This window comes from Argentina anserina, chromosome 4, assembly GCF_933775445.1.
Source record: "Argentina anserina chromosome 4, drPotAnse1.1, whole genome shotgun sequence".
Taxonomy (NCBI): domain Eukaryota; kingdom Viridiplantae; phylum Streptophyta; class Magnoliopsida; order Rosales; family Rosaceae; genus Argentina; species Argentina anserina.
In genome coordinates, this window is record NC_065875.1 from 27,368,131 (window position 1) to 27,382,673 (window position 14,543).

Below are 14,543 nucleotides of genomic sequence, written 5' to 3' on the forward strand. Positions count from 1 at the left end.
AGAATCAGTCATTTTTTGGGGTTCTTGTCCGAGACATAAAAGAAAAGAAGGGAAAATAAGAAGCCCGCCATATTATGAAGTGGTCGTGTGCAAGTAGAGATGTTTGCATGTTTGCCATGTGTGCTCTGAAAGCAAACCCAGTCAGTCCTTCTTCACAGTTTGTCATACATACACATGCACAATCTCTAATCCTATCTTTTAAAAGGGTTTGCTTTACCATTCATCTCAAGCTTAGCTAATAATCAAAGTATCCATGATTTTAAGTCTCTAATTAAGTGGTCGAGATTGGCAGACATACACAATCCACAACGTATGTGGTGATCTGATCTTGCTTACCAATCTGAGATAAAATATTAACCAAAAAAGTATATATTTATATGATACATGTATGTGCGTGATAATAATCTGATTTGTTTTTGCTCAAATGGTATTGGCGAAAGTAGAGATTAGGAATTAAAGAATGTCCATTTGTAGTCCTGGTCCATGACTTGTAAGCAAGTATATATATGTGTGTGTGGATTAGCATTCCTCAACTACTTTATATATTAATAAGTTGGCCGGTAAATATTCTGAGAGTGAGTCCGTGAGTGAGAGAGAGAGAGAGAGACAGAGAAAGAGACATGAAATCATCATAGTTGAAACCGCAGAAGCTCTGATCGAAACTCATTGCAGATTTGAAGTGAAACATTTGAGAAAGCTGCTCAATTTGGTTTCCCGATCCAAGAAGGCGAAGGTGGTCGGGATTTGTTTCAGGGTTGGTTGATTCTTCTTCGGAATTGGATTGAGGGGAGATGGCAGAGGAGACATTAACAAAGGTTGGTTTACCATCTTCATTGTTTCTGAGTTCTTCATTTTCTTGCAGAATTTTTTTTATAGTAAACTGGATCTTCTCAAATACGTTGAGCTTTCTATATATTCTATATCTTCTCAAATGCGACTTGAATCGCATTTGCAAGTGTTTGTTTGATTTTTTTTTCAAGAACCCACCTTTGGTTCAAAATCCTTGATTGATTCGTATTGTCTGATTCTGGCTTTTGTGATCGTTAAACTGATCAATTTCAAGTTTTCAACTTTTAAAGTCCTGTTTTGCAAAAAAATCTTATACCTAATTTCATGATTAGAAAAGATTATGATTATTTACAATTCATTAGTCAAATTTCAATTTACCCCTTAATGCATTTGAGATACATGTATGTCTTGTTTAACTTCTGCACCTTTAATTTGAATCAATGTTGAAATTAAGTAATTAACAACAGAAACAAGCAAACTGTATTATTAGCATGGCAGTGACCTCAAGATTGAAGACTTTCTCTCCAACGATTGAAGACATATTACATGTTTCTTTGTGCATATGTGCTATTTAATACAGTGCATTATTTTAGACTGACTCTGTTTGTTGTCTGTATGCTAATTTCAAAACCTGAAGCCAAGCCCCCAGTTAAATCTTGAAAGACCAAACTAACCCTCCCCTTAAATCTATCTCTGTCCAAATTAGCAAGACAGCCCTACCTTCCTGCTGCAAATAAAGGGATTCTGCAGAACACCGTTGTTTGGTTAAGGCCAAATTAGTCCAAACAAAACTGAATATCATAATACATGAATCCATATGCATATATGTCTATATCAATTATTGAACCTGTGAAGTTGCATTTCCACCTAAGCTAACAAACAAGCTTCGCTAGTACTGCCTAGTATCCATCCCACGGATTCAATAATTGACAGAATTAGATCACCAGCTTAAGCTTAACCATCTGAATTTGATCTTAGAATGGTATTATATACAATGGGATTCTGCATTAGTATATGTTTATATCTCACTGTCTTTGTTACACAGCAAAAATAGTATTTATCTTATACATTTGGCTCGACAATTGAATCTGACTATGAGTTTTATATTAACAACCAAGGTGCATGTGATTACATGATTGCCATTATATGTAGTATTAGCTTATAAGAATATTATGCATGACAAGTTTTTCTGCATGTTCGGGTGCATCGGGTTTGTCACATCACATGCTAGTTGCCCAAGAATTAGGTGCAATACACTCTTTAGTACAAGTGTAAGAAATAATCTAGTTTACTGGTGATTAGCACATGCTTGATGCAGTTAGCAAGCTAGCTGCATTATTCATCTAATTTTATTTTGGCTTTGTTGTCTCTAATCAGTACCCATAGTTATTGGTTCTATGTCAACTTGCTCAATTTGGTTCGACTTAGTGAGGACAAGTTTATTTGGTACTGTTTAGTGAATATAATGATGGCTTCAACAAAGAATAATATACTCCAATAATGTCTGTTACACAACTGACAAGTGACAATGGCGGTAGGTTTGTGTTTGTCTGTCATTTTATTTCTCAGGTACTTATGTCCTTCACAAGGTCTTTTATGGCATAAAACTCTAACAACTGTCATTCAACAACCAAAAGTAAATAATACAGTTGCAGTCTAGCTACCTAAAATTAGAATTTGAGTATTCTTTTTCTCATCAGAAACTAAATATTCGCTGGTATAGTGTTGTCCTAACAGCCTGACTGTTCCAAGCATATGCCAAAAACTTGTGTTAAGAATTGAGAAAGAGGAATACGAGATGTAAAACCCGCATCACAGTTAATTTGTAAATGTTATGTGTAAGTCTCACTGTAAATAACAATAGAAAAGCAGTAAAGAAGTTCTTATCTGAAGAACTGAGAAAGATTTAGGCCTTATATTTCTGTATAGAAAAACAGAATAAATCTCAGTTATACTACAAAAATTTCCTCTGATAAAACTCTGAACACTTTTATACACATTTTACTTGTGCATTTTAATCAAAGGATAAATTAAATAAAGCTGAGGCATGCAGGCTAACTGAGAACATATGTATAATGTGTCTGTTTATGTATTAAACTATTAATCAATATTCTGATGTTTTTTTGTTTGCCCTCATACCTAATTTCCACACGTACAGAATAACGACACTAGTGCTTCAGATCATAGAACTCCAAATGTTGTGTTGGATATTGAGAGCCTAGCACAATCCTCAGATTTCTGCTCAGGAAGCCCCAAAATGACTGTAAGTAGCAGTTTCTTCATTGTCTATCTCCGAAGTCCTTCTCAGAGTGTATCTAGTAAAATTTCCTCAGGTTTCTCATTAATTAGTTTACCTTAGTTTGTTTATTTTCTTCTTAGAGGGCACTCTCGCGGAAATGGTCTTATCGAGCAGAGAGATCAATTAGTACCGATCAGGGGGAAGACGCAGATCATGAACCAACAAAGAAACTTCTAGTGAAAGGTATACACTAGATTAATTTGCCATCTTTTGTTATTAAAGAAATTGGTAAATGTTTAGCTAGAACCATAATCGTCTTGGCTCAGATTGCAGTACTGTTTTATTTATATCGTTACCCTTGACAGTGAATTCTCAGTTGGAGCCCTTGAAGCAGTCATTGATCACCTCAAAATCATTGCCGTCAAACTCAACTACTCTAATGGGCACTAATCTGCTGGACACAGGAGACGGACGGAGCAAGAGGTTCAATCGCTTGATGACCATTAACCCTCGGAAGATCCTTCTCATATTTGCAACCATGTAAGTCCTCCACCATACTCTGAATCTCTCTTCAAGTATGCATACCAAGGGAGGATGACTTTTGATAATAGTACCTTTGAAGCAGTTTACTGATATATTTTTCCAAAACAGATGATAAATATTTACTCATTCATTCATAGATGCTTGTTTTGTGTGTTGATGGCTGCAGGTCTAGTATGGGAACATTAGTATTGATATACTTCACCCTCGCCATTAACCGAACAGTTTGAAAGACGCATTGTTTGATGGAGCATACAAGATATGAAATGTATTCTCCACGTAATTTTGTGCCGTACTCTTTCTGGTAGCTGTGCTGGGGATAACAACCATTAACTCCATCTATGATTGATGATCCGTCCTGCAGTAGTCATGTTTCTAACGGTTGATCTCTCTCGGTCAGTTAACATCAGATGATCATGATATCAGTGCTGTTAGTGTCACTGCCACCCTTATCAAAATGCGGATCAGTCCGGCGTTTCCGGCTCACCAAGTTTTTCATTTGGTGCTTGCAGATGCAATTGGTTCGGTACATACCATCATCTCCCGCAACTAGATATTAATGTGCATGTATTGCTCCAGAGCTACCTAGCTAGCTAGTTGATTTTGTTGTATGAGACGCTTGTTTACTTTTAGTTTCTTAATTTGTACGAGTGCTTGTTTCCCAAGCAGGGGGTATGCAAGTCTCGGTCTCAATATCTCATTCAAGGTATTGCATACATGCATCTGAAACCATTCCAAGTCTGCAATAGAAATTACCTTCTAATGATCTCATTCTGAGAAATAGTGGCTAGCCGAGTCATCATCAAGTTTTTCTGTATGACTATTTATGTAAAGTATTCAATGAAATTACCACTGATTGGGATTGAGATAACTAATTGATCGACGAGCTAGCTGATGATTCATCGTTACGACCACTAAGGTAAACTAACGTCAATTTTACTTGTATCTAAGCAAAAACGATGGACCAGAAAAGGAAGTAAATATTGACATTAATATACCAGAGAGGATTGATGTCGTGAATGTGGGCTAACTAATGGGTTCAATTTTGTAATCCTATAAATTACAGATCATATTATATATATTCCTTCTTAGTTTCTGGACCAGATCATACCATTTTTTTTTCCTATACAGCTCCATTCTACAAGCTCATGTTCCTCTTTTCTCCTCTGGATAAGGTATGGCCATTCACTCATTCCATGCGTTACTTATTTACTGTAGATTTCGAACAGCATGTTCAAATTCGTTCCATATCTATTAGCTATTGATTTTCTTTTAGGTTTGAATATGGAAAAATTAGGGACCCCATTACGCAACATATGATGTTCTTGTAATTTTCGAGTATTATATGGGACAATATTGCATGGCACCGTGGGGGTAGATCGTTTGAAATCTTACCAAGAATAGGTTCGGGTTTAGACTGACCATTTATGTCAATTGTGTTTTTGTTCGTCTAGAGTTCATTACATGTATTATGTATTGTTGATGCTAATAGCTAAAACATATCTCGAACCTCGAAGGTTTGAAACTATTACGTACAATTTTAAAACACAAAGGATACAATCCTCATATCAAATGAAGCTTAAATAAGTTATATCATGAGATAGAAGTCATAGAACTATAAGAACTTAAACTTCTATCGAATGATGCTTAATATAAGTTATATCATGAGATTTAGTAAAAAAAACTTAAACTTATACAATTCAGTTCACACGGTCAGTAGCTGATCATGAAATTTATACTCAACCACAGTTGGATGTAAACCAAACGGTGAAGAATATTTTTAAAATTAAATTATTTTATTTTCAACCTTTAGATTTAAATATAATAATAGTTGAACATGAATTTCATAATCAGCTATTAAATGTGTGAACGAGATTGTAAATTTATATATGAACAAGCTTATGTTCACGACTTTTAGATCCCATAAATGATTAGTAGTTTGATTGCTAGAGCTCCCCTGGCTCCCCATTATAGTACAAACAAAAGTTAAGTTTTAAAGCAACTAGCACCTAAAACACATCATATGAAGCACCTACTAAATCCACCCCAATCGCACTCTAGAAAGTTGGTTTTCACTTTGAGTCCTATTATCTTATTGTACAATTGTACTAATGTTTAGATTAACTAAGGTGAATTACATTATCCATAAAAAGATGAATTATTACAATCTAATTTTGTAATTCTCTGTTGAGTCTGTTCCACATTGGAGACTGGTGGGTCATTAGTCATTACATGCTAGAACTTTTCTTTATGAGCATTACAAGAAGAATTGAAGGGAAAAAAAAAACAATGAAAAAGAAAAAGTTGATGAAAATAAAGGTGAGCAGAAAGGAAAGGTGGAGAGTCCACAATAATTGGCATCAAATGCTTATTGGGATTCGCACTGTTGCTGAATTCCAAGATCTGCAACCAGAAACTTATATTATTAAGCCTTTACAAAAACAAAAATAATAAAAATAAAAATCCTCAAGCCCTCAACTCTCTTTTGGGGTTGCTCTTCCTTTTCCTAGCTTCCCCATTGGCTAGGGGCCAATCCCTCTGAGCTATCTCCTTTGTCTTTCTTTAGGGGAAGGATTCTCAAACAAACAAACAAACAAACAACCAAACCGCTCCCCCATAGCCATATACCCCAAACCCTCTCGACCTTTTCCCAAGAATTCAAAGAAATAAAATTAATTAACTAGAGATTGGAGATTGAAAATAGATTTCATTTTATATATACAGAAATATTGAAGGACTACAATATCATCGAATAATGAGATCAATAAACAAACCCGTATTTTTTTTAATCAACAATGGTGCTCTCAAAAGTTTTCTAGGTCCATATACTAATTTGCACCAAATAATCTTGTTAGAATGCTCTCCTTATTTACAAATAATATATTAAGATTTAGCTCTAATTAATATCGTGCAAATTCACACATCAATACGAGCGATTATGATATTTTATTTTCAAAACGAAATTTCGCTCTAAATAATATCTGATTGTTGTAAATAATATTGGATAGACAGATATTTAACAAAGCAAAGAGAGGAAAGAAAGTAGCAGAGTCACTACTAGCCTTTTTTGGTCGAAAAAAATAATTAGAGGGAGGGAAAAGAAGAAGAAAAATAATAAGACAAGGGCCAATTAGGGCTCCCGTCGGAAAGTTGAACCCAAAAAGGTAACGCCTCTCTCTCTCTCTCATCTCTCACTAGCTGAGCTCTCACGTACCCACTTGGAACCATTATCCGCCATTTGGGAACTTCATCAAGTTTATTGGGTTCTGGAATTTTTCTGGGTTGTGGGGAGTGGAGGACGAAAGGCGTTGTCTTTATATAGCTTTTTGGGGAATTTTGAATTTGGGGGAAAATTTTGTGTTGTGTGTTTTGTTCAAGTTTGGGGGTTTTGGACTTGTTTACGTGCTGAATTTGAAGTCTGTGTCGCTAATTGTTGGTTATGGTGTTTGGTTTGGTGCTTAATTTGAGGTATTAGAATCTAGGGTTTCTGATGAGCTCTGGGTTGTTCTGTAATAGTTCTGCTGCTGTGAAGCTGTGATTGATTGTTGGTTTTTGGTTGTGGGGAATATAGCGTTGGCTTTACGCGATGTGGAATTTGAGCAAGTCAAGAAAGGTGCGTGCTTTGGTTTGAGTTGGATTTTGTGAAAGAAGAGGGGTTGGGATTTTGGTGGTGGAAGCAATAAAGGAGAAGAATGGCGATGGAGTCCAACACAGGGTTTCTTCATGATGAGACTTTTGGGTATGGCATGAACCGACACGCCATGTCTTTCCAGTCTAGAGCTATAAACAGCAGCTCTGAGATGATTCCCATGGGGAATTACTTTAGTAATCATCCTGCTGGGATGGGGATTGGGATGGGGGTGGGAATGGGGATGGGGATGGGGATGATGTTTTCCCCGAATTCAGGGTCAGGAATGAGCATGGTCAACCACAGCCCTGTAATTAGTCAACCCGGGAACTCATCAGGGGCTCCTCTGCTTGTTGATTCCGTGCCGGGGCTCAAGCATGACACTGGCTTGGCAGTTGAGTGGTCTATGGAGGAGCAGTACAAATTGGAGGAGGGCCTTGTCAAGTATGTTGTTCAGAATCTTAATCTCTATGTTTATTGTGTTGTGTATGCATAAGTGCCACAAGCATGCTGTAGTTGTTTGCTTTAATGTTCATGTTGTATTCGTTTTTCCCCTGTTGCTAAACATGTTTTATTTATGATCTGTTACAATGCAATTATGTTTGGTCAATCATGGATACTCACATAACCGCTCTATGTGTAACAATTTTAAATTCGGTGGTCATCCTCAATGTTACCTGATAGGAGGGAACAAAATGGTGGGTACAAAAAACTTGTTTCTAGTCTGCCATACGTTCCCACAGTACGATTACTTAAGACGTATCACTATTGATGTTCCTTTTGACTTGAGAGTTGAGTGTAACCTGAGAGGATCCCTTGAGCTTTAAATGCTAATCTAGAATTAATATTTGATATTGCCTGCTTAATATACCGAACTCATATACCGAACGGTAAAATGAAAGTCTAAATGCTTTTCATACCCTGTCCGGAAACAGTGGGGATTGACAGTTTTTGGTAACACTGGTCGTCCTCATAGGCTTGTTGGACGTTTATTGCCCCCCGATTGTGCTCACGTTGTGTAGGGTTTATGACTTGTTTACATTATTTATCAACATGGTACTTGCCTCGTTTCGGTTAAACTATTCCTCAAAATCAAGTTTTCTTTTTGTAAAAAAGGTAACCGTTCAATACTGAAGTGAATTTAATTTCTTCTGCCTTGACTTCAATAGTAGAACTGATTAACTGTTATCTTAATATGGTCAATTTCATCTACTTTGTGTTTTTTGAGTTTAATATTCTCATGCTATTTCTTTCTAAATGTAGATTTGCTGATGAACCGAGTACTATGAGGTACATAAAGTTGCGGCAACATTGTGTGATAAACATTTCTGATTGTTATGTGACCGTTACAATTGTGATCTGAAATGGATTTCTTCCACTTTACTTTCTATTGCGTTATCTTACCATAGTGAATTGCGTTTGTGGTGTCTTCTAAAAGTTTCATTTCTTCTATCACATTTGTTATTGTAGATACGCTGATGAACCAAGTATTATGAGGTACATAAAGATTGCAGCAACCTTGCGTGATAAAACTGTGCGTGATGTTGCCTTGAGGTGTAGGTGGATGACGGTGAGCTCTCTATTCTTTTCTATGGAGATATAAATAGCAAATTATTCTTTACTCTGTTGGTTGAGTGAAAAGTAGTTAAATGTTTTGCAGAGAAAGCGGAGGAAATCTGAAGACTATACTACAGGAAAGAAGAGCAATATTAGGAAGGTATCTTCGTGAATTCGAATAAATTGTCTGATACTACTAATTAGTTCACCTAAGTGATATATTTTAAGAGTCTTAGTGGAATAATAACTGTGTTGAATGAGTCTTGGGATTGCACATTGTTGTACTTATATATTAGCTGTAACGTTCATTGACTACAAAAATTGGAAATTCCCTGTTATATATTGTAAATTTTTGTGTAGTATTGGTTCAAATTGTGCTTCAATTGGATGGCTTAAGCTATAAAACCACAAATGTGTGTCCCGTTTTCATTTATTGGATATGAGTGTTTCACATCTTTTTGGATCTAATATGAATATATGATGGAGAAACCAGTATTCTAAATATCTTTTTTTTAGGATAAACTCGTAGAATCATCCTCTAAGATAAGCATTCCTTCAGCTCCGCAACACAACATGGCTGCATATTCTCTTATGATGCATCGTATGGACCAGAATGAGCGCTTGCAGTGTGAAGGTTAGATAGCATCTTATTTCTGACCCATTGTTATACATTTCTTTATTTGGTTTTTGAAGTGGTACAAGGAATGAACTTATACTTGTCCTTATAGCAAAAGTGTCATACAATATGTAGACATTTTAAGTTTTTCAACTGGACTCTATTCTTGAGTGGCTCCTTACTCTGTAGGAGCTAATTAAACATCATTCTTAACACTTTGGTTTTGGATGGTTTGGTAACTGCACCATTTATGGATGTGTATAGAGAAGAAGTCTTTAATGTTTGAAGTTATTAGAGGACAACAGTAGTTAAAACTGAACTAAAGTTTGATGTGAACAGAAACACAATGACATAAGACTTACAAACTTACAAAATACTTCTGACCTCCACCTCAAAAAAAAAAAAACTTACAAAATACCTGCCACACGAGGTGTTAGTTGTATGTGCGAAAAATGACCTAATATTTGGAAAAAGAAGTACTTGTGTATCGTATTTTGGTTTCATTGCTCTATGGCCTTTGAGAACCTGCCATGCATATCATTTCTCACCCTTCAAACAATATTTATTATTCTCAGTTACAATCTAACATGTAAAAATGCTTTCGATAGTTTCATTAAGGTTGTTTTTTGGTTACTCTCAGGTATAAGTGGGACGGCCAAGCATTTATTGGACCAAAATGCTCAAGCTTTTAATCAAATCACAACTAACCTTTCTACGTACAAGGTCAGTGCCTCATTATTCATGAATATTTAGAATTTAATTTGCATGTCATTGCTCCTCTAAGAAATAATAGAGATCACTTGTCGAAAGTTCCCCTATTGTGAAATTTAACTCTTGCATAAATATATATTGAATCATTATATCGAATAATTGACTATTTATGGAAGTGTGTCAAAACCTTTTCGTTTGGACTCGATATAACCCATGCTCTAGATATGCGTCTTGGCCCAATACTAGGCATAATTTGTTGTCTTTCTGGGAGTTTCATTTATTGGAGGAAAGTTGGTTATTCAAATTATCACGTCCATGTAACAGTTTGGTGAATCTAATATCATGATTCTTGAGAGCATCTTGTATGCATGCTGGTTGAAATCTTCTTCACTCTAACGTTCTGTGTTTAAGTGACAATGTGCACATGATTTTTCTGCATATGGGCTCATGATACATTTTTATTAACACAACAAAAATGGTGCTGTTATGTCTTGTCAAACACAGTTACAGGACAACATTGACCTCTTCTGTCGCACGAGGAACAACTTAAGTGCTATCCTGAATGAGTATGTGCATATATCTTTAGTGTTTATTACAAATGATTTTAACTTGTCCGAGTTTGATAATGCTGTTATACTTTTTGCAGCATGAGAGGTGTGCCTGGATTTATGAGTCAAATGCCCCCACTGAATGTATGCATAAATGAGGATCTTGCTAATAGTGTTATCTTGCCTAATACAACTTAGGTAAGTACATGATGAATCACAATAACCGACTCATATTTGTTGTGTTGTGCATTGCCTGCAAATTTGTGAGTGGGAGAGGAAGTGAATTTTTCATTTATAGGTTTTAGATTGTCTCTTTCTGACTGTCTCATCTTTTTGTGTTTGTGCATACGATGAAGCCTAAATAGTAAATCCTGTAAAATGTGTTATAGATAACTTCTGATTGATGTTTCAAATTGTCAATGCAAGCAGACAAAACAACGTCCTGGCATTGTGGACCGCCTCATTGTCTGAGCGCACCGTGTATGAGTTTGTTTTTGTTGCCGGGAAACAGAGTTGAAGATATCTGATGAGGCTTATGCAGAACCCTACTCAATTAGGCCTCATTGTCATTTAATATTAGTGCCTCCATCCCTGGATCGCTTCTGTTGTGTCTGAAAATATATTATGTGCCCTTATTCCCATTGTGCAGGAAATAAATTAATATATAAGTATAGTTGCAGCTGCAGGAACTTTTCCTTGTAAATTTCAATCTATAATTGCTAATTGTACCTCCTCACTTCTGTTGGCTAGCATGGTTTGATTTGTTGGTTTGACCATTTTCTTTCACCCTTAATGAAGTACTTCGTAGTTCGATAACTATGTAAATCCTTTAAATGACCATGAATGATACCCAGTAAGTTGGATACGAAATGTGATGTTCCATAGGCATTGTTTTATCCTTTAGAATCCATTTTGTGAATGCGTATGTTTTGATGAATCCCCTCGGTTTAAATGAAATTGTCAAGTCGAATGCTTGAACTGTATAGATGGGTGAAGGATACGATATCCTTATTGACTGAAAACCAGGAATGTAACTGCAAGAGTCGGAAGTTTTGTTGTTACGTAACACTGTACAGACTGAAGCTTGAGTTTATTTACAAGATGAGATTGCAGCAAGGTTCCCTGGAAATATACAGACCAACCTCACTCCATAACACCAGTTAGAACCATTAGGTCCTGTAGAATGACACCAGCTTCATTGTATCGGTCTCGAATCAATGGAATGCTATGAATTTTCACTGCGTGATCCAACTGGGCAATGTACAAAAAGGGATAGTCAATTACCACACAAACCATCTTACTAGCCACTAATGGAACAAGCCTTGAAGATGTAAGAGCAAGCGCATATGCTTTTGTTTCCTCCAACTTATTCAGAAACTATACTCGATCGAAAAATTGTCACTGTTTTTGGTGAACTTTGCCCATTTGGGTTGCCAATTTTCTTCTGGCTGCACCCTAAAATGCTTTTCTTTAATAAAAGAAAACAATGAACTACAAACAAGTACCTCAATTGATATAGTGGTTTACCTCTTCGATGGAGGAAAACAGTTTGTTGCCAACTTCAGTCAGAGCCTTCTTCTGATCGTTTGGGACATTAGAGATCAACTGACTAAGATCACAGTACAAGAACATCGACTTGAGACGTATATCCCTTCCCATCAAGTCCCACGAGTACGCATCGTCCATCAGATCATTCCCAATTGACAGCAATTCATAGGCACACTTCTTAATCCGACAAGCAATTCCCTTTGATTGCATATCCACCATTTTATCATGACCTACATGTAAAGACGTTGACAGAGATGATAAATACTTTGCAAAGGTGCTACCGTGCTAGTCTCATTAGTAGTAATTCCCTCATTGCCTAAGAAAAGCATACCCCATGATTGCAACCTTTGTGCTCAATGAAAGCAAAATGGTAGTGACAAAAAGACTTTCAAAAGATGCTTCTTTTACTGTAATGCCTAATGAAGTTAACATCATGAGGGTAATCTATTTGTGATAAGTAAATAATTACAAACAATTGCATAGTAACAAGTACAAGTACATTTCCAGAATGGAATTTAAGTGTTAGAGCAAGAGAGATACTTGAGCTGAAACGAGCTAGGTCACTCTGATGAAAATTGATTCCTAAACCCTTGAAACTGGACCCAGAAAGTTCAAAGCTTTTCCATAATGCAATGGAAAATTTCCAGAGGGGTTTTTACCCTCTTTTTATTCTCGCTTTCGGCTCAAGAAACTGTTAGAAATATTGATTTCAATTCCTCATCCCAAGAAGAAGAGCATAACAATCACATAATCAAATATGTATTATGTTCATCATGAGGCACACAAAACCCAGAGAAAGAAAGAATGAAAATTTCAAAGTAAACAAGATTGAAAGCAATAAAGAAAAAATTGAAGAACAAAGAGGGGGAGGGAGAGATGATGATTCAGAATCACCTGGATGATGGTCTTCTTGAAAACAAGGGTATGTCATGTGCCTGCAGTCTGCACTGTTCAACAGAGGAATGAACAGAATCAACAGATGAGTTATAAAGAGTATTTTTTGAAGCAACAAAATATTTATGTCTGTTCGGTCTTCCAAATATTTATATGCAAAAAATGGGGATTGAGCAGTGGGATATTGACATATAAGAAATATCAATGGAAATTTGGGGATGAGCTGGATGACTGGATTAGAGTAAAACAAACATGAATGGTAAATAACTAAACTTGAAAAGGGGTGACCCGTAAAGCTCTCTTGCTCCATTCTTCTGCCTATTTTCTCTCTTAGAATTTTCTGAGATTGTTGTGAAAAAGTGGTGGTTAGTTTTGTTGACGACACGAGTTTAGATTATTAGTGAAAGGAGAATTTTCTTCTAAAGGAGAATGAGTCGGAGGAGATTGCATAAACAATTATAGCATATTATTTGAGTTAATGGAAGTTTAAAGTTTTCATTATATAAAGAATCAATGCTTGTCAAAGAAAGATGTTTGAGATATCTTATATCTGGTTATTCTCCTCTGAATTAGTCACGCATGAAGAGGTCATATGTTTCAAGATGGGCGGTAGCAACCCTCACGCTTCTTGCTCACAACTTGCAAAAATGGCCGGATTTTGGTCTCCAAGAAGGCTCATTTCACTTCAAAAGTTCTGAAACTCCTCCCACTCCTCTCCATTGTTCGAAACTAGTTTAATTCTAAGCCAGCCCTACGCAAACCGGTCATTAGAATATTGAGGAGGAGGAAGCAGCAAATGCCCTAGCTTTTGGTACCTGTGAACTATGAATCGACTACCTCTTTAAAGCGAGTCCGACCTTCCATTTTCCATCTACTCTACTTAAGAAGGCGAAGTTGCTCGTGTTGAACACCAAATTTTCCAATGCGGCAATGAAGAGGGTGAACACTCAAGTGCACTCGCTCGTGCTTTTGAGAGTTTTAGGTTTGTTGAGGATGATGCAATAGTTTCGGTGACAGCATGTAGCGATGTTAAAGAAGAAACTAAGAAGAATAGGGGTCACCCTCTTAGTTCAAAAAAACAAACCAAAAGAGAAGAAAATGGTAGTTGTTAGTGTTGGTGATATGAGTCTCCAAGATGAAGATAACTCCTCCATCTCTTCCTAGCTCTAATGTTAAGGACAATAACAGACCATGATTTAGTTTATGCTTGTCTTATTTATTATTATGCTATATAAGTCGTAAAATAAGTTAAGTTTATTCTAGTTTCGACAACAAGGCAAATATAAATTACGTACAAAGTTTGAGTTTTTCTTAAAACTTGAATGACAACGAGGAAATATGTAATGGCTAATTAGTACGACCATTTTTATCACAAGCTTTGAGTTGGTAATCGCAAAGTGGGCCTTACGGGCTAGGTGAAGCCCAATGCTAAATCCAGTTTTCAGGCCCTATACGGGCTGGTACGGTCCGCCT

General features: G+C 36.3%; 3 protein-coding genes across 4 annotated transcripts; 2 read left to right on the forward strand and 1 right to left on the reverse strand.

Moving 5' to 3' along the window:
* Positions 1–591: 591 nt before the first annotated feature.
* On the forward strand, positions 592–4,316 carry LOC126791605 (uncharacterized). The gene is made up of 5 exons (XM_050518082.1): positions 592–815; positions 2,948–3,052; positions 3,169–3,271; positions 3,394–3,568; positions 3,738–4,316. Exons 1-5 carry the CDS (start codon positions 792–794, stop codon positions 3,796–3,798), a joined length of 468 nt encoding a protein of 155 aa, XP_050374039.1. The 5' UTR covers positions 592–791; the 3' UTR covers positions 3,799–4,316.
* Positions 4,317–6,608: 2,292 nt separating this feature from the next.
* On the forward strand, positions 6,609–11,445 carry LOC126789893 (uncharacterized). 2 transcript variants are annotated; one of them, XM_050515967.1, is made up of 10 exons: positions 6,609–6,732; positions 7,085–7,640; positions 8,460–8,486; positions 8,667–8,766; positions 8,857–8,913; positions 9,270–9,387; positions 10,010–10,092; positions 10,585–10,646; positions 10,727–10,826; positions 11,058–11,445. In XM_050515967.1, exons 2-9 carry the CDS (start codon positions 7,261–7,263, stop codon positions 10,824–10,826), a joined length of 927 nt encoding a protein of 308 aa, XP_050371924.1. In that variant the 5' UTR covers positions 6,609–6,732; positions 7,085–7,260; the 3' UTR covers positions 11,058–11,445. The 2 variants fall into 2 exon arrangements, with proteins under 2 accessions (XP_050371924.1, XP_050371925.1); XM_050515968.1 differs by lacking the exons at positions 6,609–6,732; positions 8,460–8,486 and having other exon boundaries at positions 6,739–7,640.
* Positions 11,446–11,615: 170 nt separating this feature from the next.
* On the reverse strand, positions 11,616–13,433 carry LOC126791851 (oxygen-evolving enhancer protein 3-1, chloroplastic-like). The gene is made up of 4 exons (XM_050518347.1): positions 13,344–13,433; positions 13,071–13,123; positions 12,156–12,406; positions 11,616–11,879 (listed from the first exon to the last, which is right to left on the reverse strand). The coding sequence occupies exons 2-4, from the start codon at positions 13,105–13,107 to the stop codon at positions 11,772–11,774; spliced, it is 396 nt and encodes a 131-aa protein (XP_050374304.1). The 5' UTR covers positions 13,108–13,123; positions 13,344–13,433; the 3' UTR covers positions 11,616–11,771.
* Positions 13,434–14,543: the final 1,110 nt, after the last annotated feature.

Bases quoted from the DNA above. Each gene is read 5' to 3' on its own strand.
- LOC126791605 (XM_050518082.1), top strand. From the start codon at position 792: ATGGCAGAGGAGACATTAACAAAG. The intron at 816-2,947 runs GTTGGTTTACCA...CCACACGTACAG, and splicing joins CAGAGGAGACATTAACAAAG to AATAACGACACTAGTGCTTC. The intron at 3,569-3,737 runs GTAAGTCCTCCA...TGATGGCTGCAG, and splicing joins CTTCTCATATTTGCAACCAT to GTCTAGTATGGGAACATTAG.
- LOC126789893 (XM_050515967.1), top strand. From the start codon at position 7,261: ATGGCGATGGAGTCCAACACAGGGTTTCTTCATGATGAGACTTTTGGG. The intron at 9,388-10,009 runs GTTAGATAGCAT...GGTTACTCTCAG, and splicing joins TGAGCGCTTGCAGTGTGAAG to GTATAAGTGGGACGGCCAAG. The intron at 10,093-10,584 runs GTCAGTGCCTCA...TGTCAAACACAG, and splicing joins CTAACCTTTCTACGTACAAG to TTACAGGACAACATTGACCT.
- LOC126791851 (XM_050518347.1), bottom strand. From the start codon at position 13,107: ATGACATACCCTTGTTTTCAAGAAGACCATCATCCAG. The intron at 12,407-13,070 runs GTGATTCTGAAT...CTTTACATGTAG, and splicing joins TCAAGAAGACCATCATCCAG to GTCATGATAAAATGGTGGAT. The intron at 11,880-12,155 runs GTAAACCACTAT...TACATTGCCCAG, and splicing joins TGTTTTCCTCCATCGAAGAG to TTGGATCACGCAGTGAAAAT.